Below are 24,892 nucleotides of genomic sequence, written 5' to 3'. Positions count from 1 at the left end.
CCCTGGTGGCACAGTGGTTGAGAGTCCGCCTGCCGATGCAGGGGACACTGGTTCATGCCCCGGTCTGGGAAGATCCCACATGCCGCGGAGCGGCTGGGCCCGTGAGCCATGGCCTCTGAGCCTGCGCGTCCGGAGCCTGTGCTCCGCAACGGGAGAGGCCACAACAGTGAGAGGCCCACGTACCGCAAAAAAAAAAAAAAAAACCAAAGGTGAAATAAAAATCTTTTCCAGACAACCACAGTTGAATTAGAAATCAATAATAAAAAGATATATGGAAAATCCACCAAAGTTTTGGAAATTAAACCACACACTTCCATATAACTCATTGGACAAAGGGAAAATAATACAAGAAAATTAGAAAATATTGTAAACTGAATGAAAAAGCACAACATACAAAAATTTGTGGATTGGATCTAAAGCTTTACTTAGCAGGAAATTTTTAGCACTTAATACCTATATTTGAAAAGAAGAAAAGTTTCAAATCAGTGATCTCAGATTCTGCCTTAAGAAGCCAGAAAAGGAAGAGCAAATGAAACCTAAAGTAAGCAAAAGAAAGGAAATAATAGAGATCAGAACAGAAATCAATGAAATAAACTATAGAAAAACAGACAAAATCAGTGAGACAAAAAGCTGTTTCTTTGAAAAGATAAATAAAATTGAAATCTATGTCCAGACTGATCAAGAAAAAATGAGAAGACAAAAATTACCAATATCAGGAATGGGAAAAGTGACATCACAACAAATTCTAAAGGCATTAAAATGTTAATAAGGGAATATTATGAATAACTTTATGCTAATAAATTAAACAACATAATGAAATAGACTAATTTCTTCATAGACGTAAACTACCAAAGTTCACTCAAAAATAAATAAGAATTAGCTAGGTATATACCCAAAAGAATTGAAAACATGGACTTAAACAGATTATTTGTACACCAATATTAATAGCAGCACTATTCACAGTAGCCAAAAGTTGGAAATAACTCAAGTATCCATCAACAGGTGAATGGATAAACAAAATGGAGTATATGCACACAATGGAATATTATTTAGCCATAAAAAGGAATGAAATTCTGATACATGCTACAACATGGATGAGCCTTGAAAACATTATGCTAAGTGAAATAAACCAGACACAAAAAGACAAACATTGTATGATTCCACTTATATGAGTTACCTAGAATAGCCACAGTGAAGAAATAGCAATAGATGCTAAGCTAGTGGTTGAACATTTGATGAGGAACAGGATATTTACATAGTTTCAAAGTATCTCTCTACAAATTTGGGATGATGAGAAAGTTCTGGAAATAGCGGTGATGGTTGCACAACAATGTGAATGTCTTTAATGTCACTGAATTGTACCCTTAAATGGTTAAAATGGTAAATTTTATTATGTATATTTTATCACAGTAAAAAGGAAAGAATAAATAGAAATGAATTTCAAAGAAATTGAATTGGTAAATAAAAACCTTTGAAAGAAAAGAAAGAAAATCCAGGACTAAATGGTAAATTCTACCAAACATTTAAGGAAAACATAACAATTCTGTATAAACTCTTGCAGAAAATTGAAGAGGAGGAAGTATTTCCCAGCTCAGTCTATGAAATCAGCATCATCCTCACACCAAAATCAGACAGGAAACTATTGTAAAAAAGAAAACTCAGGGCTTCCCTGGTGGCGCAGTGGTTGAGAGTCTGCCTGCCGATGCAGGGGACACGAATTTGTGCCCCAGTCCGGGAGGATTCCACATGCTGCAGAGCGGCTGGGCCCATGAGCCATGGCCGCTGAGCCTGCGCGTCCGGAGCCTGTGCTCCACGATGGGAGCGGCCACAACAGTGAGAGGCCTGCGTACCGCAAAAAAAAAAAAAAAAAAGAAAAAAGAAAACTCAGAATAATGTCTCTCATGAGCACAGGTGCAAAAATTCTTAATAAAAATTGTAACAGATTGAATCCAATAATGTATAAAAAGGATAATATATTGTAATAAGTAGGGTTTACCCCCCAAGAATGCAAGGCTGGTTTAACATTCAAAAATCAATCACTGGGGCCTCCCTGGTGGCGCAAGTGGTTAAGAGTCCGCCTGCTGATGCAGGGGATACGGGTTCGTGCCCCGGTCTGGGAGGATCCCATATGCCGCGGAGCGGCTGGGCCCGTGAGCCATGGCCGCTGGGCCTGCGCATCCGGAGCCTGTGCTCCGCAACGGGAGAGGCCACAACAGTGAGAGGCCCACATACCGCAAAAAGAAAAAAAATAAAAATAAATAAAATAAAATAAAAAAAAGTCAATCACTGTATTTCACCACACTAATAGAGTAAAAAAGAATATCTATATGATCATCTCAGTAATATGGAAAAAGGACCTGATAAAATCCAACATTTATTCCTAATAAAAACAATTAAAACCCTCAACAAACTAGGAATAGAAGGGAATTTCTTCAACATGATAAAGGGCATCTGTGATACAGCTACCCTTATACTTAATGGTAAAAGATTGAATGTTTTCTTCCTAACATCAAGAACAAGGCAAAGATGTTTACTTTCACCTCTTCTATTTCAATATCATACCAATGATTTTAGCCAGTACAATAAAACACTAAAAAGAAGTAAAAGCTATCCCGATTAGAAAGGAAGAAGTAAAACTCTCTTTATTCTCTGATGACATTGATTGTCTATGTAGAAAATCCTATGGAGTCTACAAAAAGCTATTAGAACTAATAATAGATTTAGCAATGTTTCAGGGTATAAGATCAATATACAAAAATCAATGGTATTTCAATATACCAGCAACAAACAATCAGAAACTGAAATTTTTAAAATTATCATTATAACATCAAGAAAACATGAAAGACTTGAGAATAAACCTAGCAAAATATGTACAAGAAAATCATATACAATGAAAATCGTAAAACATTGCTGAGAGAAATTAAAGAAAACCTAAATAAATGGGACATACTGCACTCATGGATTGGAAGACAGTATTATTAAGATGTTGATTCTCTACAATTTGATACATAGATTCAGTGCTATCCAAATCAAAATCCTAACAGGCTTTTTGGAGTAGAAATCGATAATCTGATTCTGAAATTCGTATGGAAATTCAAAGGACCTAGAGTAGCCAGAAACAACTTTGTGAAAGAAAAATAAAGTGGGACTAACACCACCTGATTTCAAGACTTATTATAAAGGTGTAGTAATCAGCAAAGGGCTATTGATGTAAAGATACACAAATAGATCAGTGAAAGAAAATAAAGTCCCAAAACAGATCCACATATATGTGGCCAATCTATTTCAGTAAAGGGGCAAAGCCAATTCAGTTGAAGAAATGAAGGTCTTTCAAAAAGTGGTAAAACAGGGCCTCCCTGGTGGCGCAGGTGGTTGGGAGTCCGCCTGCCGATGCAGGGGATGCGGGTTCGTGCCCCGGTCTGGGAGGATCCCATGTGCCGCGGAGCAGCTGGGCCCGTGGGCCATGGCCGCTGAGCCTGCGCGTCCGGAGCCTGCGCGTCCGGAGCCTGTGCTCCGCAACGGGGGAGGCCACAGCAGTGAGAGGCCCGCATACCGCAAAAAAAAAAAAAAAAAATGGTAAAACATATACAAAAATTAGCTCATGATGGATCAAGGACCTAAATGTAAAAGCTAAAACTATAAAACTTTTAGAAAAAAACACAGGACAAAATCATTTTCATTTTTAGTTAGGCAAAGATTTCTTAGATACAACACTAAAAGCACAATCCATAAGAGAAAAAGATTGATAAATTGGACTTACCAAATTAAGAACTTCTGCTCTGTGAAAGTTACTATTGAGAATGAAAAGATAAGCCACAGAGGGGGAGAAATATTTGCAAATCACATATTTCATAAAGGACTTGCATCCGGAATATGTAAAGAACTCTCAAAACTCAATAATAAGAAAATGAACAATCCATTTTTTTAAATGGAAAAATATCTGAACAGACACTCCACCAAAGAAGATATTCTTCTGAGAAGTAAGCACATGAACATGCTCAATATCATTAGTCCTTGGGGAAATGCAAATTAAAACTACAATAAGAGAAAGGCTAAAATTTAAAAAACAAAAAGCAGCTGTAGTGAAGACTGACTGTAGGAAAGACTGGCAAGGATGAAGAGCAACTGGAGCTCTTGTACATTGCAGGTAGAAACATAAGCTGTACAACCACTTTGGTAAACCATTTGGCAGTTTCTTAAAAAGTTAAATAGACACCTACACATATGATCCTTTCATTCCACTCATAGGTATTACCCAAAAGAAATGAAAGCATATATCCATACAAAGACTTCAACATGAACGTTCATAGTAGCTTTATTTTTAACCAAAATCTGGAAACAATCTCAATATCCATCAGCAGGTGAATGGATAAAAACTGTGATATAACCATACAATAGAATACTACTCAGTAATAAAAAGGAACGAACTAGTGATACATACTGCAACATGGATGAATCTCAAAATAATTATGCTGAGTGAAAGAAGCCAGACCAAAGAAAAAACAGTGCCTATTGTATTATTCCATTTGTGTAAAATTCTAGAAATGCACACTATGGTGACAGAAAGATGATCAGCAGTTTCCTGAGAATGGGAGCTGGGGCAGGTTAGGATGGAAGGGAAGAAGGCATTACCAAGGGTCCCAAGGAAACTTTGGGGCAATGGATATGTCATCAATAACGGGTCAAGTCACAATCATATATTACCTAACAGGAAGGAATAAGAATTCAGTATCACTTCTTTTATATTACACCAAAAATGCAAACCTTCATCTAATCATGAGGAAACATTAGGCATGCCCATATTGAAGAACATTCTACAAAATAACCAGTCTAATCTGCAAAGGTGTCAAGGTTATGAATGTCAAGGGAAGACTCAGAAATTTTTCCAAATTGTCAAAGACTGAAGAGACATGACAAACTAAACGTAACACACGATCTTGTATAAAATCTTTATATGTGTTTATACAAGATCACATGTTGCATTTAGTTTGTCATGTCTCCTTTGGTGGTAGTAATACATCAATATACATTTCCTGATTTTGATAGTTATGTGGCAGGTATGTAGAAGAGTGTCCTTGTTTGCCAGAAATAGACTGCAGAGTCCAAGGAGTGATTGTGTATCAAGTCAGTTACTTACTTTCAGATGGTTCCGGGGGAAGAAAATTATGATGCTTGTAGTATTCTTGAAACTTCTCTTTGAGTTTGAAACTATTTCAAAATAAAAGAAAACATTTTGATAAAACATTGTGTTTGGAAAGGTGTAGAGTGGAAGTATAGGTCGGTAATCCTTTGTGGAGGGCAATTTGGCATATCTCAAAATTACAATGTACATGTCCTTTGACCCAGCAATTTCACTTCCAGGATTTTATCTTACAAATATATTTATACAAATGTGAAATGGTATCTGTACAAAGTTATTCACTCCAACCTTGTTTGCAACTGCAAAGTACTTGAAACATTCTAAATAGCCATCAATAGGAGACTGATTAAATATATTACTTTAGCTCCAAAATCTCTTAACATGGAATTCACAAACCTGAAAAACTTTGAAAATCCAAACTTTTTTCTAAGTTGACAGCAAAACCTGGCCTCAGCTGATATGAGGCATTAGTTGCCTCTCAACACTCTTACCAGTCACAGACATCTCTGCTGTTCACTAATATTGTTTGCCTTTTTCGTTTAGATGGTTGTTATCTTGTCAGTTTGAGTTTAATTGCCCTGTAAAAAATGCCCAGAAAATTGAAGATACTCCTGTGGGTAAGAATAAGAAGCAAAGGAAGCATCTGTCATTAACAATAGCACAGAAAATAGAGTTAGTGCAAAGTTTGATCAGGTATGTCTATGAGACATCTTACTAAAGAATAAGGTATGGGAGGGCTTCCCTGGTGGCGCAGTGGTTGAGAGTCCGCCTGCCGATGCAGGGGACGTGGGTTCGTGCCCCGGTCCGGGAAGATCCCACATGCCGCGGAGCGGCTGGGCCCGTGAGCCATGGCCACTGAGCCTGCGCGTCCGGAGCCTGTGTTATGCAACGGGAGAGGCCACAGCAGTGAGAGGCCCGCGTACCGCAAAAAAAAAAAAAAAGAATAAGGTATGGGAATTAACACCACATATGACTTGAAATAATAGAAGGACAAAGAGTTGAAGTTTTACAGGGACAACAATGACCAGAACTAATGAAGAACAGAAATTTTTCAGAGGGCAAAAAATGAAGATATTGACATGACCATGATTGAATGGATTCAACAATGAAGCAATGTGAATATGCCACTGACTGGTTTGTTGTTCATGAAACAAGCTAGATTATGCCATGGAAGACTGAACCTTTATGAGTAGAGAATATCAGAAGATTGGCTGCATGGGACTTCCCTGGCTGTCCAGTGGCTAAGACTCCACATTCCCAATGCAGGGGGGCCAGGTTCAATCCCTGGTCAGGGAACTAGATCCCACATGCAACAACTAAAGATCCCGCGTGCCGCAACAAAGATCCCTCATGCCGCAACTAAGACCCAGTGCAGCCAAATACATAACTATTTTTTTTTCTTAAAAAAAAGGAGATTGGCTGCAGAAATTTCAGAAGCATCACGGTATAAAATATCTGGACAACTATGATGAAATAGCTTCTTTTCATGAAGAAGATGAAAATTTTATTGACAGTTTGTTAAGGTAATTTTTAATGAAAACCTTAGTCTCAAACGTATATACGGTGGATGAAACAGCTTTGTTCTGTTCTGTTTTCTTAAAAAGAAAAAAAAATTAACAATGATTGATGAGCAAACAAGAGGTTTTAAGGACTCTAAGCACAGGTTGCAAGTTCTGGGATGTGCCAATGCAGCAGACAGGTAAAGCTAGAAAAAGCCAACATCCACAATGGTTCAAAGTCGTTCAGGGAATTCCCTGGCAGTCCAGTGGTTAGGACTCCGTGCTTTCATTGCCATGGGCCCAGGTTCGATCCCTAGTCAGGGAACTAAGATCACACAAGCCGTGCGACGCAGCCAAAAAAAAAAATTGTTCATGATTTATTTATTAGTATGTAAACAAAAAAGCATGGGTAATCAAAGAGATAATTTCTACCTGGCTTAATAATCTGTACCAATGGCATGAGCTTATTGCACACAAGCTGGAATGGAAGAAAACTATACTCATTCCTGGACCACTGTTCCACACACCTGCCTCATGAACTTCTTGTGACCAAGAAATTTTACTCCCAGGGAAGAGCAAATGTAAATATTTATTTGTTTTCATACTAGATACTTGCAGCTGGTAACTCCCAAGTCTTTCTAAGAGAGTTATTGTAGAAGCTTGTTCAGGTATACCTTAATTATGCCATTTACACAGTTGCTGATACTTGATAAATATTTTGCAGAGACTTTGGCTTTTAAAGTGAAGTTGTATATGAAGATATTGAAGGGTTTTGTGTCACTAATGAGAAGATATATAGTGTTATTACTTAACACTAAAAGTTAATAGGCTAAAAGTCTAAAGTCACCAACCTTGCTACTCATAGTGTGGTCAGCAGACAAGCAGCATAAACATGACTTGGGGGACTTCCCTGGTGGCGCAGTGGTTAAGAATCCGCCTGCCAATGCAGGGGACACGGGTTCGAGCCCTGGTCCGGGAAGATCCCACATGCCGCAGAGCAATGAAGCCTGTGTGCCACAAGTACTGAGCCTGCACTCTAGAGCCCGTGAGCCACAACTACTGAGCCCGTGTGCCACAGCTACTGAAGCCCATGCACCTAGAGTCTGTGCTCTGCAACAAGAGAAGCCCCTAGCAACAAGAGAAGCCCCTACAATGAGAAGCCCGCGCACCGCAATGAAGAGTAGCCCCCACTTGCCACAACTAGAGAAAGCCTATGCACAGCAACGAAGACACAACACAGCCTAAATAAATAAATAAATAAATAAAACACGACTTGGAGGGGCTTCCCTCATGGTGCAATGGTTAGGAATCCACCTGCCAGTGCAGGGGACACGGGTTCGATCCCTGGTCCGGGAAGATAACCACATGCCGCAGAGCAACTAAGCCCACGCGCTGCAACTACTGAAGCCTGTGCATTCTAGGGCCCACATGCCACAACTACTGAGCCCACATGCTGCAACTACTGAAACCCATGCGCCTAGAACCCGCGCTCCGCAACAAGAGAAGCCACTGCAATGAGAAGCCTATGCATAGCAACAAAGAGTAGCGCCCGGTCGCTGCAACTAGAGAAAGCCCGTGTGCAGCAACAAAGACCCAATGCAGCGAAAAACAAAAACAAAAAAACAAACATGACTTGGAAGCTTGTTAGAAATGCAAATTCCCAGACCCAACTAACTCTAGACCTACTGAATCAAAATCTCTGTGGGTATAGCCCAAGAATCTTATGCTTTAAAAAATTCTTCAGGTGACTTTTATGCCAACTAAGATTATAGAAGCACTGAGTTAGAACAAGCTGACATCAAAAAAATACTGAATATTATAAGTTATATACCTGTTGTACATTCCTTGCAAGATAGAAAAATTGCTAAAATAGTGTTAACCCAAATAAGCATGAGGTTAGTAATGATGACAATGATGAGATGTAACACAGATGAAAAATAATCTCCATAGACAGTATGGGGGAAATGTATGAGCAGTTAATTGGCCTTGAATAACATGCATTTATCAGTGAAAAAGGGATTATTGCTGCTTACTTAATTGGAAGAGACTGCTTACATAGAAATCTATGTTAATGAAACACATTATCCTAGAAGTACACCTTTTTTAAGGCCATCTGTTGTAGTTGCTTCATCATTAATCTCTATCCTGGCCCATCATTAAATATCCAACTCTAATCTTTGATGACAATAATAGCAATGCAGATGAAGCCTTTTGTCCAAGATCCTCAAGAAACCAGATGGAAGAAGTATTTACTGTGTGCATATGTACAGATACTTAGCTTGGTTTGAGGTTTTATTGAATTTTTTCCTTAGAAATAAAAGAGTACCAAGTATTTATGGTCTGTATCACACTATTTCATTCATCAGTTTGTTACTGTATCAAAAAAATACAATACTAATTTTGCTATTTATCCTACCTAGTGTGAATATTCATACTTTCACTGCACAAATAGTAATGTGTTTAATTATGGGATGCTGCCTCAGACCTCCTGTATTATATATAATATATGCACAGATTATCTGTATATAACTTTAAAAATAAGAATTCCAAATGCATTCCAAACCCAGGGGTTTTGAATAAGCAGTTGTGGACCTATACGTACATAAATGGGATACTATGCAGCCATTTAAAAGAACAAGAATCTCTTTATGTACTGATGTGGAATAATCTCCAAGATATACTGATATGTAGGGAAAAAGTGACATGTAAATCTGTATATACTATGCTACCATTTGTGGATTTTTTTTTAAAGGAGAGGAAGTAAAGTATTTCCTTTTTATGCATAGAATATCCTAGAAGGTAAAACAAAAACTATTGGTTGTGTACTGAGTTAGAATTGGATGAATGTGGGTCAGAGGTAAGGGGGAGGAAAAATTTTTCATTATTTACCTTTTGTACCTTTTCAACCTTGAACCATGTGAATATTTCCAAAATTTTAAATTATAAATGTAAAAAGAAACATCTCAAATTAAAATGCAAAAATTAAAAAAGAATGGGGGTGGGGGAACCCAGAACAGAATATCTGAGAGCTGTAAGACAATTACAAAAGATATATTTGGGGTTGGCCAAATAAGATGTTATGGAAAAACCTGAATGAACTTTTTGACCAACCCAATAACATATGCAGTATATTCTGCGATACCCGAAGGAGAAGAAAGAAAAGAGCAGAGGAAATATTTGAAGTAATAATGGCTGAGAATTTTCCAAAATTAGTGACAGAAACCAGAACACAGATCCAGGAATCTCAGAGAACACCAAGTAGGATGAATACCAAAAAGTTTTCTCCTACCCATGTCCTATTCAAACTGCAGAAAATCAAAAACCAGGAGAAAATCTTGAAAGAAGACAGAGAACAAGACAACCTTACCTATAGAGAAACAAGGATAAGAATTACATCAACTTCACTTTATAAACCATGCAAGCAAGAGGGAGTGAAGTGAAATATTTAAAATGTTGCAAGAAAAAACCACCAACCTAGAATTCAGTATGCAAATAAATTAGCCTTCAGAAGTAAAGGAGAGGGCTTCCCTGGTGGTGCAGTGGTTGAGAGTCCGCCTGCCGAAGCAGGGGACACAGGTTCATGCCCCGGTCCGGGAAGATCCCACATGCCGCGGAGCGGCTAGGCCCGTGAGCCATGGCCGCTGAGCCTGCATGTCTGGAGCCTGTGCTCCGCAACGGGAGAGGCCACAACAGTGGGAGGCCCACGTACCGCACACACACAAAAAAAAGTAAAGGAGAAATAAAGACTGTCTTAGACAGAGGCTATAGACAATAAGTTGCAAGAAATCCTTCACAGGGAAGAAAAATGATATAGAGCTGAAACTCAAATCTTTGTGAAGAAAGGAAGAGTGTTAGAGAAGGAATAAATAAAGGTAAAATAAATCCTTTGGGTTTGTAAAAAAATTCTTAATTGAACTAATAGATAACTGCTTGTTCAAAATAATAATAGCAATGTATTTGATTACTATAGCTTAAAGATAAATGAAAGCAATGATGTTATAGACAGAGGGAAGAATTGGGAATACTATTATAAGGTACCTTGTGAAGTGGTATAGTTATTTGAAAATGGACTTAGATTAGTTGTAAATGTATACTGCCACTCTAGGGCAAACACTAAAGTAATTTTTTGAAGAAATAGAATCGTGAGAAAAGAAAATTGAATTATGTAAAATGCTCAGTTTAAAACAGAGAAGGCAGAAAAGAGGAAAGTTTGGTTTTTTTTAAAAGAAAGAAACAAGTGCAGTGAATTAAAAACAGTTACAAATATGGTAGATATTAATCCAAATATATCAATAATCATTTTAAATCTCTTTTAAATGGTCTAAATACACCAATTAAAAGACAGACCGGAGAACTTACGTAGTAAAAATTATTTCAATTTTCTTGATTTATTGTAAGTTTCTTTGTGGTAATAATCCCTCTCAGCATATTTTAATGACATATACCTAGTGATTAATCAACAAACACTAGTCTATAATAGAAACGATGGTTGACCTACTGCATTTACATGGGTATCTGTAAGGATACTTATGAAGTATTTATCACCAATGCCACTTGCTAGCAATTACTCAATTTTCCATGTCAGCATAATTTTAATAAATTTTGTGTCCCAAAAGAGAATGATTGCTTCCTCCCCCAAGAACTTACAGTAGAATTTTTTGCCTTCTTGTTTATGGGGGAAAAAATAAAAGGAAATTTTGAGATTAAAAAAAAAAAAAGACAGACTGGAAAAGAAAAAGTTAATTCCCTGGTGGTCCGGTGGTTAGGACTCCATGCTTCCACTGCAGGGGGCCCAGGTTTGATCCCTGGTTGGGGAACTAAGATCCTGCAAGCCACAAGGTTCGGCCGGGTGGGAAAAAAAAAAAAAACAGACAGACTGACAGTGGATTAAAAAAAAAAAAAAGACCCAACTATATGTTGTCTACAAGAAACCCAGTTTAAATATAAAGACACAGATAGAGTGAAAGTAAGGAAAGGAATTGATGATCTAAATATAAGAGCTAAAGTCATAAATTTTATAAGAGAAAACATAGGAGTAAATCTTCATGACCTTGGATATGGCAATAGAGTCTTAGATTATGATACCAAAAGCATGAGCAGCAAAAGAAAAGAATAAATTGGACCTCATCAAAATTAAAAACTTTTGTTCATCAAAGGACATTATCAAGAAAGTGAAAAGACAACTTAAAGGATGGGAGAAAATATTTATAAATTGTATATCTGATAAAGGCTTAACATACAGAATATATAAAGAACTACAACTCAACAACAAAATGATAAACAACTGAATTTTAAAGTGGGCAAAAGACTTAAAGAGACAGTTCTCCAGAGAAGATACACAAATGGCTTATAAGCACATGAAAAAAAACCTCAACATCATTAGTCATTAGGGAAAGGCAAATCAAGACCACAGTGAGATACCACTTCACACCCACTAGAATGGCTTTTTTTTGGCCACGCAGCGCGGCCTATGGGATCTTAGTTCCCAAAGGACTGAACCCAGGTCCCCCTGCAGTGGAAGTGTGGAGTCCTATGGTGAGGATGTGGAGAAATTGAAATCCCTTTACATTGCTGGGGGGAATGTAAAGTGATTCAGCTGCTGTGGAAAATAGTGTGATGATTCCTGAAATTTTTAAATAGAATTAACATATGATCCAGTAATTCCACTCCTAGGTATATGCCCAAAAGAATTGAAAACAAGGACTCAGAACAGGTACTTTATACACCAGTGTTCATTGCAGCATTATTCACAATAGCCAAAAGTTGGAAACAACCCAAGTGTCCATCAGCATATGAATGGATAAACAAAATATGGCATATACATACAATGGAATATTATTACTAAGTCATTAAAAAAATGTTCTGATAACATGCTACAGCATGGGGTAACCTTGAAGACATTATGCTAAATGAAATAATTCAGACACAAAACAAATAATTACTGTATGTTCCACATATAGGTCTAGAATAGACAAATTAATAAAGATAGAGAGTAGAAGTTACCAGGGGCTAAAGGGAGAAACAATGGTGAGTTACTGCTTAATGAGTACAGAGTTTCTGTTTAAGATGATAAAAATATTTTGGAAATAGATGGTGCTGGTATTTACACAATGAATGATATTTCACAATGGTGAATATGATTAACACCACTCAATTGTACACTTTAAAATAGTTAAAATAGCAAGTTTTATTATATATATATATATATATATATATATATATAACCACAATTAATAGATAGGCAGTGTTAAAACAAGCAAATACACCCTACGTACAAACACTGAACAGCACTGGGCTTCATTTATATCCTGTACCTTTAGGCAGATATTTAACTCTTCTGTGACTGAGTTTGTATGCTTTACCTTTCCATATATTTTGAACTAAGAACAGAGGCAAGGGCTTAAACAAATAAACCACATGTATGAGGTGTTGTCAACACTCTGGCCCCCACTTTCCATACTTTGGAGACTCACTATCAAACCAACTGCACTGAAAGCAGGAAGAGTCTGGAAAAGATATTCTCTCAGGAAAGCATGCATACTAGTTGAGGCAGTTTGTTATTTTCATCTTAAAAACTGTTTCTTAACCACAGTCAGATTCCTTCAACAACAACTAAGTAAAGTATGGAGAAAGGTATACCATGTTAACACAAATCAAGAGAAAGCTGGAATGCCTATGTTAATCAAACAAAGCAGACTTCAGTACATGGGAAATTATTAGGGATAAAGAGGGGCATTACAGGGCTTCCCTGGTGGCGCAGTGGTTAAGAATCCACCTGCCAATGCAGGGGACACGGGTTTGAGCCCTGGTCTGGGAAGATCCCACATGCCGCAGAGCAGCTAAGCCTGTGCACCACAACTACTGAGCCTGAACTCTAGAGCCCGCGAGCCACAACTACTGAGGCCCGTGTGCCTAGAGTCCTTGCTCCACAACAAGAGAAGCCACCGCAATGAGAAATCCGTGCACCGCAACGAAGAGTTGCCCCCACTTGCCGCAACTAGAGAAAGCCCATGCACAGCAACGAGACCCAATGCAGCCAAAAATTAATTGATTAATTAATTAATTTTAAAAAGAGGGGCATTACATAGTGATAAAGGGGTCAGTTCTCCAAGAAATCATAATAATCCTCAATGTATATGCATCTAACAACAAAGCATCAAAATATGTGAGGCAAAAAACTGATAGAACTGCAAGGAGAAATGGACAAATCCACTGAGAATTCACAATACCTCTATCAGTAATTGATAGATCAGGCAGGCAGAAAATCAGTAAGGTATACTTGAACTGAACAGCACCATCAATTAACTGGATCTAATTAACATTGGTAAAATACTTCCTCAAACAACAATAGAATACACATTCTTTTCAAGCTCACATGGAATGTTCACCAAGATAGACCACATTCTGGACCATAAAACACACCTCAATAAATTTAGAAGAATAGAAATCATACAAAGTATACTCTCAGGTCACAGTGGAATTAAACTAGAAATTAAGAACAGAAGGATAACTGAAAAAAATCCCCCGAAATATGGAGCTTAAACAACACACTTCTAAGTAACACATGGATCAAGATGATGTCTTGAGAAATTTTTTAATATTTTGAACTAAATGAAAGTTAAAATACAACTAATCAGAAATGTAGGATGCAGTGAAAGCAGTGCTTGGAGGGAAATATTATAGCGTTAAATGCAAATGTTAGAAAAGGAATATTTGCAACCAATAATCTATTACCTCACACCTGTTAGAATGGCTATTATCAAAAAGATAAGAGATGTGGAGTGCACTGTTGGTGGGAATGTAAATTGGTATAGCCACTCTGGAAAACAGTATAGAGGTTTCTCAAAAAATTAAAGAATAGAAATACCATGTATGGTCCAGCAGTCCCACATCTGGGCATATAGCCAAAGGAAATGAAATCACTATCTCAAAGAGATATCTGCACTCCCATGTTAATTGCATTGCAGCATTATTCACAATAGCCAAGATTTGGAAACGATGTAAGTGTCTGTTGACAGATGAATGGATAAAGAAAATGTAGTATATATACAGACATGTACATACAAACATACACACACAATGGAATATTATTCAAACATAAAAAGGAAATCCAGTCATTTGCAACTTTGAGGGCATTATGCTAAGTGAAATAAGTCAGAGAATGACAAATGTATGATCTCACATATGTGAGAATCTAAAAAAAGCTGAACTATAGAAACAGAGAGTAGATTGGTGGTTGACAGGGGTTAGGGGGTGGGAGAAATGGGGTGATGTTGGTCAAAGGATACAGACATCCAGTTATATGAATTAGTTCCAGGGATCTAATATGGTAACTATAGTTAACATGGTGACTATAGTTAACTGTATTGTATACTTGAAATTTGCTAAAAGAGTAGATCTTAACTGTTCTTGCCTCAATTAAAAGAAAGGAAAAGGTAACTGTGAGGTGATGAATATGTTAACTAACCTTATCGTGGTAATCATTTGCAATAAATATATCAAGTCACATTATACACCTTAAACTAACACAATATTATATGTCAATTATGTCTCAATAAAGGTGAGGGGGAATAAAATAAAATAAGCTTCCACCTTAGAAAACTAGAGAAAGAAGAGCAAAGCTGGCAGAAAAAAAAAAAAAAGATAATAAAAATTAGAGCAGAAATCAATGAAACTGAAAATAGGAAAACATGAGAAAATCAAAGAAAGCAAAAGCTGGTTCTTTCTAAAGATCAATAAAACTGATAAACCTCTAGCCAGGCTAGCCAAAAAACAAAAACAAACAAATAAAAAAAGATGACATAAATTACTAATATCTTAAATGAAAAGAGGGGCCATCATTTTTGATCCATGGATGTTAAAAAGATAATGAAGGAATATTATGAAAAACCGTATTCTCTAAAATTTGATATCTTAGATGATAAAACGGACCAATTCCTTGAAAAACACAATCTACCAAAACTCACACATGGAGAAATAAATAATAAATAAATAAACCTAGGCCTATATCTGTTAAAGAAATTGAGTCAGTAATCTTCCAAACAGAAAGCACTTGGCCCAGATGATTTCACTGGTGAGTTCTATCAAATACTTGAAAAAAATGATACCAACTCTCTGCAGTCTCTTCCAGAAAATAGAAGCAGAGAGAACACTTCCTAACTCATCCTACGAGGCCAGCATTACCTAATACCAAAACCAGATAAAGACAGTACAAAAAAGGAGAACTACAGACTAATATCACTCATGGACATAAATGCAAAAAATCCTCAACAAAATATTAGCAAACTGAATCCAACAAAGTGTGAAAAGAATTATACACCATGACCAAGTGGGATTTATTCCAGGAATGCAAGGCTGATTCAGCACTTGAAAATCAATTAATGTAATCCATCACATCCACAGGCTAAAGAAGAAAGATCATATGATTATACTAATAGACACAGGAAAAAAACATTAACAAAGGCCAACACCTATTCATGATTTAAAACAAAACAAAACAAAACCTCTCAGCAAATTAGGAATAGAGGAGAACTGATTCAACTTTATAAAGAATATCTAGGAAGAACCTCCAGCTACCATCATACTTAATGGAGAGAACATAGATGCTTTCCCCTGAAGATCAGAACTAGGACAAGAATATCACCTCTCACCACTCCCATTCAACATTATACAGGAAGTCCTAGCTAATGAAATAAGACAAGAAAGGAAAGAAAAAGTATATAGGTTGGAAAGGAAGAAATAAAACTGTCTTTGTTTGCAGATGGTTTGATTGTCTGTGTTAAATCCCAAAGAATCAAGAACAAACTGGAACTAATGACTGATTATGGTAAGGTTGCAGGATACAAGGGTAATATACAAAAGTCAATTGCTTTCCTATATACCAGCAATGAACAGTTGGAATTTTAAGTTAAAAACCACAATACCATTTACATTAGGACCCCTCAAAAAAGTACTAAGAAAAATCTAACAGAATATGTACAAGATCTATATGAGGAAAACGATAAAACTTTGAGGAAAGAAATCAAAGATCTAAATGAATAGATATTCCATGTCCATAAATAGGAAGACTCAATACTGTTATTATGTCAGTGCTTCCTAACTTGATCTATAAATTCAGTAGTACAGTCTCAACCAAAATCCTAGCATTTTATTTTGTGGATATCGATAAACTCTCTTTATATGGGAAAGCAAAAGACCTAGAATAGCCAATACAATATTGAAGAACAAAGTTGGAGAACTAACACCATCTGACTTCAAGACAATATAAAGCGACAGTAATCAAATTGTGTGGTATTGGCAAAAGAATAGACAAATAGTTCAATGGAACAGAATATAGAGCTCAGAAATAGACCCACACAAATATAGTCAGCTGATCTTTGACAGAGGAGAAAAGGACAGTCTTTTCAACAAATGGTACTGGAAGAACTGTACATCCACATTTTAAAAAATGAATATAGACACTGACTTTACACCTTTCACAAAAATTAATTCAAAATATATCAGACATAAAGGTAAAATACACAATTATAAAACTTCTAGAAGATAACGCAGGAGAAAATCTAGGTGACCTTGGGTTTGGCAATAACTTTTTTTTTGGCCACGCTGTGCAGCTTGTGGGATCTTAGTTCTGGGACCAGGGATCGAACCTGGGCCCCCTGCAGTGGAAGCGTGGAGTCCTAACCACTGGACCGCCAGGGAATTCCCAGCAATAACTTTTTAGATACAACACCAAAATTACAATCCATGAAAGAAAACATTGATAAGTAGGACGTCATTAAAGTTTAAAACTTATGTGAAAAACACTGAAAAGACAAGCCACAGACTGGGAGAATATATTTGCAAAACAATATCTAATAAAGGACTTTTATCCCAAATACACAAATAACTCTTAAAACTCAACAATAAGGAAAACAAACAACTGAATTTTAAAATGCACTAAAGACCTGAACTGATGCCTTACCAAACAAGATATATAGATGGCAAACAAGCACATAAAAAGATATTCAGCATGATATGTCATTTGGGGAATGCAAATTAAAACAAAAGCTAGATACCACTACATACCTATTAGAATGGCTAAAATCCAAAACACTGACAACACCAAACACGAGTGAGGATGTGGAGCAGCAGGGACTCATTCATTCCTGGTGGGAATGCAAAAGGTCCAGCCACTTTGGAAGACAGTTTGGCAGTTTTTTCACAAAGCTGCACATAGTCTAACCATATGATTCAACAATCATGTTCCTCAGTATTTACCCAAATGAGTTGGAAACTTACGTCCACACAAAAACCAGCACACAAATGTTTATAGCAGCTTTATTTGTAATTGCCAAAAACTGGAAGCAACCAAGATGCCCTGCAGTAGGTGAATGGATAAACAGACTGAGGTAGATCCATACAATGGGATATTATTTACCAATAAAAAGAAATGAGCTACCCTTCAATAAATGGTGCTGGGAAAACTGGAGAGCTACATGTAAAAGAATGAAATTAGAACATTCTCTAACCCTATATACAAAAATAAACTCAAAATGAATCAAAGACCTAAATGTAAGACCAGAAACCATAAAACTCCTTGAAGAAAACACTCTGACATAAATCGTAGCAATGTTTTTTTGGATCTGTATCCTAAAGCAAAGGAAATAAAAGCAAAAATAAACAAATGGGACCTAATTAAACTTAACGCTTCTTGCACAGCCAAAGAAGCCATCAACAAAATGAAAAGACAACCTACTGAATGGGAGAAAATATTTGCAAATAATATGACCAATAAGGGGTTAAATCCAAAATATATAAACAGCTCATATAGCCTAACATCAAAAAAACAAAACAACCTGATTAAAAGGTGGGCAGAAGACCTGAATAGACATTTTTCCAGATGTCTATTTGGAATGCTCAACAGGCACATAAAAAGATGCTCAATATCATTAATCATCAGAGAAATGCAAATTAAAACCACAATGAGATAATCACCTCACACCTGTCAGAATGGCTGTCTTCAAAAAGAACACAAATAACAAAGGTTGGCAAGGATGTGGAAAAGGAACCCTCGTACACTGTTGGTGGAAATGTAAATTGGTGCAGCCACTGTGGAAAATGATATGGAGGGTTCTCAGAAAACTAAAAATAGAAATACAATATGACCCAGCAATTCCACTCCTGGGTATATATCCAAAAAATATTAAAACACTAATTCAAAAAGATACATGTACCCCAGTGTTCATAGCAGCATCATTTACATTAGCCAAGAAATGGAAGCAACCTAAGTGTCCATCAACAGATGAATGGATAAAGAAGAGATGGTACACCACCTAGAGGGGTGGGATAGGGAGGGTGGGAGGGAGACCCAAGAGGGAGGGGATATGGGGATATATGTATATGTATAGCTGATTTACTTTGTTATACAGCTGAAACTAACACAACAATGTAAAGCAATTATACTCCAATAAAGATGTTTAAAAAAAAAGGAAGAGATGGTATAGATAGATATACAATGGAACACTGCTCAGCCATAAAAAAGAACAAAATTTTGCCATTTGCAACAACATGGATGGACTTGGAGGGTGTTCTGCTAAGTAAATTAAGTCAGAGAAAGACAAATATTGTATGATAGCACTTTTATGTGAAATCTAAAAAAATACAACAAACTAGTGAATATAACAGAAAAGAAACAGACTCACAGATATAGAGACCAAACTTGTGGGGAATTCCCTGGTGGTCCAGTGGTTAGGACTCCGTGCTCTCACTGACAAGGGCCCAGGTTCAATCCCTGGTCAGGGAACTAAGATCCCACAAGCCACGTGGTGCGGCCAAAAAAAAAAAAAAAAGTCTATTAAATGTTTTAATTGTTTTTAAAGATGATAGAAGAAAAAAAGGTAATCTCTCAATCCTGACACCCAAAGATAACTACTACTACTAAGACGGTGTTATAATAAATACTCCCAGGTATTTCCTGTTCATATATGTGTGCACACACATGCTGTACACACACAGACTCTTACTTATCTTTTTTATATAAAAGTAGAATCATAGAATATTAACTATACACAAATTTTTTATAATTCCCCCAACAACCTTAAAAGGTTATTGTTTCCATTACTTCCATGAAGTAACTGATCTGGTAAACGGCTGAACTAGGTTCACTTCCCAATGTATTTTACTCCAAAGTCTGTATACTCTTACCACTGCACCTCTTGGTAAAACATAAGACCTACTTTTTGTTCTATCTTTACTTCACATTTTACCCCCTCAGAAGATACACCAATCTTTCATATACCCTACTGCCATTATACAGTGACCTTCACGTCATATGGTACACGTGGCATTCCTGCAATGTATTCCTTAACTGTGCACTCATACTTGTCTACTGGATAGGAAGTGGTGGCCCAGCTCCTTTTTGCTTCAGGGAGCTGTACTGAGGAGCAAACTATGGACTGGCATACTTTTTTGGCAATAGTGTGGCTTCCTTCTCCTATATAAGTAGCTCTCAAAATTCAGGTGTTCGAGAAAATGACTTCTGGGACCTAAAGATCCTGAGGGAAAAGAGGGTGAGGGGTAGAGGCAGATGAAAAGGTGGAGAGAGGTGAATTCATGTGGGTGCCTGGGGAAGGAAGGAGCCTCCAGTGGGTTCAGTGGAGACAGAGCTTGACCACCCAGAAGAGATGGTGGCCTTCAGAAGCACTCAGTGCATTGATGGCCGCCAGTTCAACCAGTACCTGTTGTGATCAGCTGACTGTTCAGGGAAGCTTTAAAGAAGACCTTGTCCCTGCCCCTTCTCTCGGCACCTGTAGGAGACACTCTGAGGCTCCGCACAATCCTGGAAGCAATACAGAAGCACATCCATTCTTCCTCTCTCATCTTCAAACTGGCCCAAGATGCATTCAAGATTGCTACACCCACGGACAGTAGTACAGACAGCACCCTGCTCAACGTGGCCCTGGAGCTGGGGTTACAGGTATGGAGGACAAGCGGGCCATCCCCTCTTTAGACTTCTGGCCTAGTGACAACTGGTAGAAGATAAGATCCCATGGGGACTGGAGTGGGCATGGGCCAGGACTGGTTCTTTCTCTGTCCCCAGGACACAGCTTCTAGGCTAGACACAAGGTAAGGACTCAACATTGGCCTCTGTTTTGAAGTTAAGGCCAGTTAAGCAGTGTAGCCTTAGGCTCCACAGGGTCCCCATCCTCTCCCTATCCCACCCCTATTCCTCCAAGTCAAGCAAGGTGTGGTAATAAGGGCTTTATTCATTACAGGTCATCAGAGGAGTGTTCTATCTGATTGGTAGCAGGGGTGGGGCAGAAATTAAACAAACCCATCTGTAGTTATCAGGGGAGAGATGGCTGTTTAAGGCACCAATAAATATTTGTTGCATAAATGAATGGCAAGGGGGAGTGGGGAGGGGGAGGTTATAGCAGTTATGCTTAGCCAACTGGGAAGGCTGCTTTTTTGCCCAGGTGATGAGGATGACCTTATCAACCCTTAACTGGAGGCGCCGGGAGATGGTGCGGTGGTTGGTGACATGTGCTACAGAAGTGGGTGAGTCTCCCAGCTCCCTGTACCCCCAGGGGAAAGGATTCCTAGGCCCTACTCTTGGGACAGGACGATGAATCTTTAGAGCTCTCATATTCCTATTACTGATGGCTAGGAAAGGATGAGGCTGCTGGTGGGAGAAGATGGCCTCTGTTCAGCCTGACCAAACTCTGCCCTCACTGCTTGGACCATACCCTGATGTCAGCAGCACTTTGACCCTCTGATCAGAGACATTCTGAGAGAGTGAATTTTCAGCCACAAGTACTCAAGTGTATGTAGCCTTGGGAGGTAGTTGGCCCAGTGGTTTGGTCCCAGTCCCTGTCCATGATTCTGAGAAACCCCAAACAACTTGGAGGCTTGGGACCCCATCTAGAGCCCAAAGCCCCAGCACAAGACTCTGCCCTGAGAGGCCCCACTTCAGCTAGAACCCCCAGGCAGATCTGCGACTCCTGCCTTGGGGCAGGCAAACCACAGGCTCTGTTGCTCCATCCTTGTGAGGGGCTTAGAACACCTGCAGAAACCTTCAACACTCTCACCTGGGGAAGGAAGGGATGGGGAAGAGACCCCAAACAGGGTCTGGGCATCTGGGTTGTTCCCCCTTGCCCTGGTTGCCTCAGATCATCTCAAGGCTGCTGAGAAGGAGGGAGAACTCCTCTCTGCAGGCCAAGTTCTGACCCCTAACGGTAGTCTGGGCAGACATGGATCAGGACCCGGATGGCCATGGCTGAGCTCAGGCTCTCCCTGACAGGTGTGCAGGCCCTGGTGAGCATCCTGCAAAGCTGGTACACACTCTTCACCCCCACCGAGGCTACCAGCATCGTGGCTGCCACAGCCGTATCCCACACCACCATCCTGCGCCTCAGTCTTGACTATCCACAGCGGGAGGAGCTGGCTAGCTGTGCTCGCACGCTGGCCCTGCAGTGTGCTATGAAGGATCCACAGAGCTGCGCCCTATCGGCCCTTACACTCTGTGAGAAGGACCACATCGCCTTTGAAGCAGCCTACCAGATTGCCATTGATGCTGCTGCCGGCGGCATGACTCACTCACAGCTGTTCACCATCGCCCGCTACATGGAGCTCCGTGGCTACCCGCTACGTGCCTTCAAGCTGGCCTCACTCGCCATGAGCCATCTCAACCTGGCCTACAACCAGGACACGCACCCGGCCATCAACGATGTGCTCTGGGCGTGTGCCCTCAGCCACTCCCTGGGCAAGAATGAGCTGGCGGCCCTGATTCCCCTGGTGGTGAAGAGCGTGCACTGTGCCACAGTGCTTTCGGACATCCTACGGCGCTGCACGGTCACTGCACCTGGCCTGGCCGGCATCCCAGGCCGCCGCAGCTCGGGAAAGCTTATGTCCACTGACAAAGCTCCCCTGCGCCAGCTGCTGGATGCCACCATCAATGCCTATATCAACACCACACACTCGCGCCTGACACACATCAGCCCTCGCCACTATGGAGAGTTCATTGAGTTTCTGAGCAAGGCCCGGGAGACCTTCCTGCTGCCGCAGGACGGCCACCTGCAGTTTGCCCAGTTCATCGACAACCTCAAACAAATCTACAAAGGCAAGAAGAAGCTGATGCTGCTGGTGCGAGAGCGCTTTGGCTGAGAGAGCAGTTAGCTCGCTGCTGGGGCATCCTGCGCTCCCAGGTACCATCCGGTCAGGCCAAGGACACAAACATTTGTCCACCCTGAGAGGACTCTGAGCACCTGTGGCTGAAGCCAGAGGACCACAGGGCTAAGCATGGGGAGAGTCCAACTCTAGCCAACATGCCTTGTCAAGGTTCTCACAACAGCCCACTGTTCCTGGAGGAGCTGGGCCCTGCAGACCGATCAGAAACCCCACACATGCCACCTCACGCCCCGCTATCCTGCGTGTCCTGAGCATTGGCCCTCTCTCCTTGGCAAACACAGAACACTGTTCCGTCTCAGGGATTGCTTAACCAGAGAAACAGAAGCATTTATGGTACTGTAAATACTATAGTATATGTGTTGCCAATTACATTGTAAAATTGTAACTATTTATAATTCTGGTTCTAATCTGATGGGTAGCTGTGGGTGGGAAGATGGGCTTGTTTTCTGAGGAGATTCACAACCGTTTCTCAGGTTTCCCTTGCAGAGGATATGCTATTGGCAGTGGAAGAGTGGGGGTGGCAGAGAGAAAAACGGCCATTAGAGTAAACCCCAAGTCTAGTCTATGCAGAAACCCCGGCCTGCAGATGGGCATTGACAGCCCAGTGATGGGTGAGGGGCAGGGCCCGGTCTTGACTTAGACCTTCACCTCATGAAGCCATGAGGACACAGAAGCTCTTGCTCCTGCCTCACACAGCCTCTCTCTCGGGGGGCCTGCCGAGCTCCTGAGAAACAAGGGCAGGGGGTGAAGGTCTGGGAGGCCACTGGGCTCATAATGTTCATCTTCTCTGGTCACCTTTGTGTTAGACAGCATCTGGTTTCATCTCTAATTACACTTGTGTGTGTGTGGATCTGGATGGCTACATACGTGCATCTGTGCACATAGATATATCTGTGCATGCCTGCATGTGCACATGTATATTTATGTGTATCTGTGTCAGGTTTGTGTCCGTGTGAAGACATGTCTGTGTACTGGATGGTGGGTTTCTGTGTGAGGGTATACACATTTGTGAACATATAAAAATACATATCTGTGTGTGTGTGTGTGTGTGTGTGTTGATGTTTGTCGATGCATGTGTAGTGTTTGTGTATCTGGGCACACATAAGTGCATGTGTATAAACATGTCTGTGTCTGTGTGTAACTGTGTATATTTCCACATGTAGGTTTGTCTGTGAATTCATGTTTGAGGATCTGCCTGAATGTGTCCCTTCTCTTTTGCCAGATCTCTCATCCCCATTTCTTATTCTCTCATCAGCTAAACATGTTCCTCATCTCTGTGCCTCCTTTATTCACCATTGTCTCACCAAACAAGCTTCTAAGCACTAGTCTCCCTCTGCCCTGAGTGGCTCCTTCAGCGCCACATTTCTCTTCTTACCCTGTACTTGCTTTCTTCCCCTGCCTTTCTACCTCAAGCTTCCTCTGCCTGCTTCTGTCACAGTCCCATTGGTCATTGGTTTGGAGGCTGCGGCTGGAATGCATTTGGCCTTTTCCTTTCTGACTAGTTTCTAGCTCTAGTAGGCAACCCCTGTCTTAGCCCTGGCTGACCTCCACAGTGTATCATGTTCCTGCTACCTTCCTGACCCCTCTGCTCAGCCTGGAACTGTAATAGGAGGTAGCACAGGCATTTGGAAGAGTCATTTAGATGCCAGTGTCTTGGTGGTTACTGTTTCATGTTTTAGTTCCCGAGTAGGGGGTGGGGTGTGACAGGGAAGGGGTGGTATAGTTAGAGCGTTAACTAAGGACCTCTTTGTCTGCTTTACTTTCCTGTCTTTGACAAACTGTTTGTGTCGCGTTTTTTTCCTCCACACTAACCAGTAAGTTGCATTTGCTGTTTGTGGCTACCAAAGTCTCACCGTCCAGCTATGGGCCCAACAACCTCTCAGCCCAGTAGGTTGGTTTAAAAAAAAAAAGACAACGCCACTCCCATTTCTGTATCACAATTGCCGTTTTTTAGCAAGTGTGTGACCTCACAGTGCTTTTCTATGAATAAATCATGGATCACAGAAAAGATCATTTTCTAAAATCAGAAATTGTGTTCTTTCAATAAATGGGGCCCTTCTCTCTTCTCCATCACCTGGCTGGGACAGGG

At 39.7% G+C, this 24,892-nt stretch overlaps 1 protein-coding gene across 1 annotated transcript in view; it reads left to right on the top strand.

Moving 5' to 3' along the window:
- The window catches only part of ZSWIM5 (zinc finger SWIM-type containing 5), a 270,681-nt gene extending 245,870 nt beyond the window's left edge, over positions 1–24,811 (top strand). The window contains exons 12-14 of the mRNA XM_060089701.1: positions 20,430–20,593; positions 21,093–21,174; positions 21,917–24,811. Of these exons, the coding sequence (XP_059945684.1) occupies positions 20,430–20,593; positions 21,093–21,174; positions 21,917–22,779 (1,109 nt within the window). The 3' untranslated portion in view covers positions 22,780–24,811. The remainder of the gene's footprint in view (positions 1–20,429; positions 20,594–21,092; positions 21,175–21,916) is intronic.
- Positions 24,812–24,892: the final 81 nt, after the last annotated feature.

This window comes from Mesoplodon densirostris, chromosome 2, assembly GCF_025265405.1.
Source record: "Mesoplodon densirostris isolate mMesDen1 chromosome 2, mMesDen1 primary haplotype, whole genome shotgun sequence".
Classification (NCBI taxonomy): domain Eukaryota; kingdom Metazoa; phylum Chordata; class Mammalia; order Artiodactyla; family Ziphiidae; genus Mesoplodon; species Mesoplodon densirostris.
The sequence above is the reverse complement of the archived record's forward strand: the minus strand, read 5'-3'. Positions and strand labels throughout refer to the sequence as shown.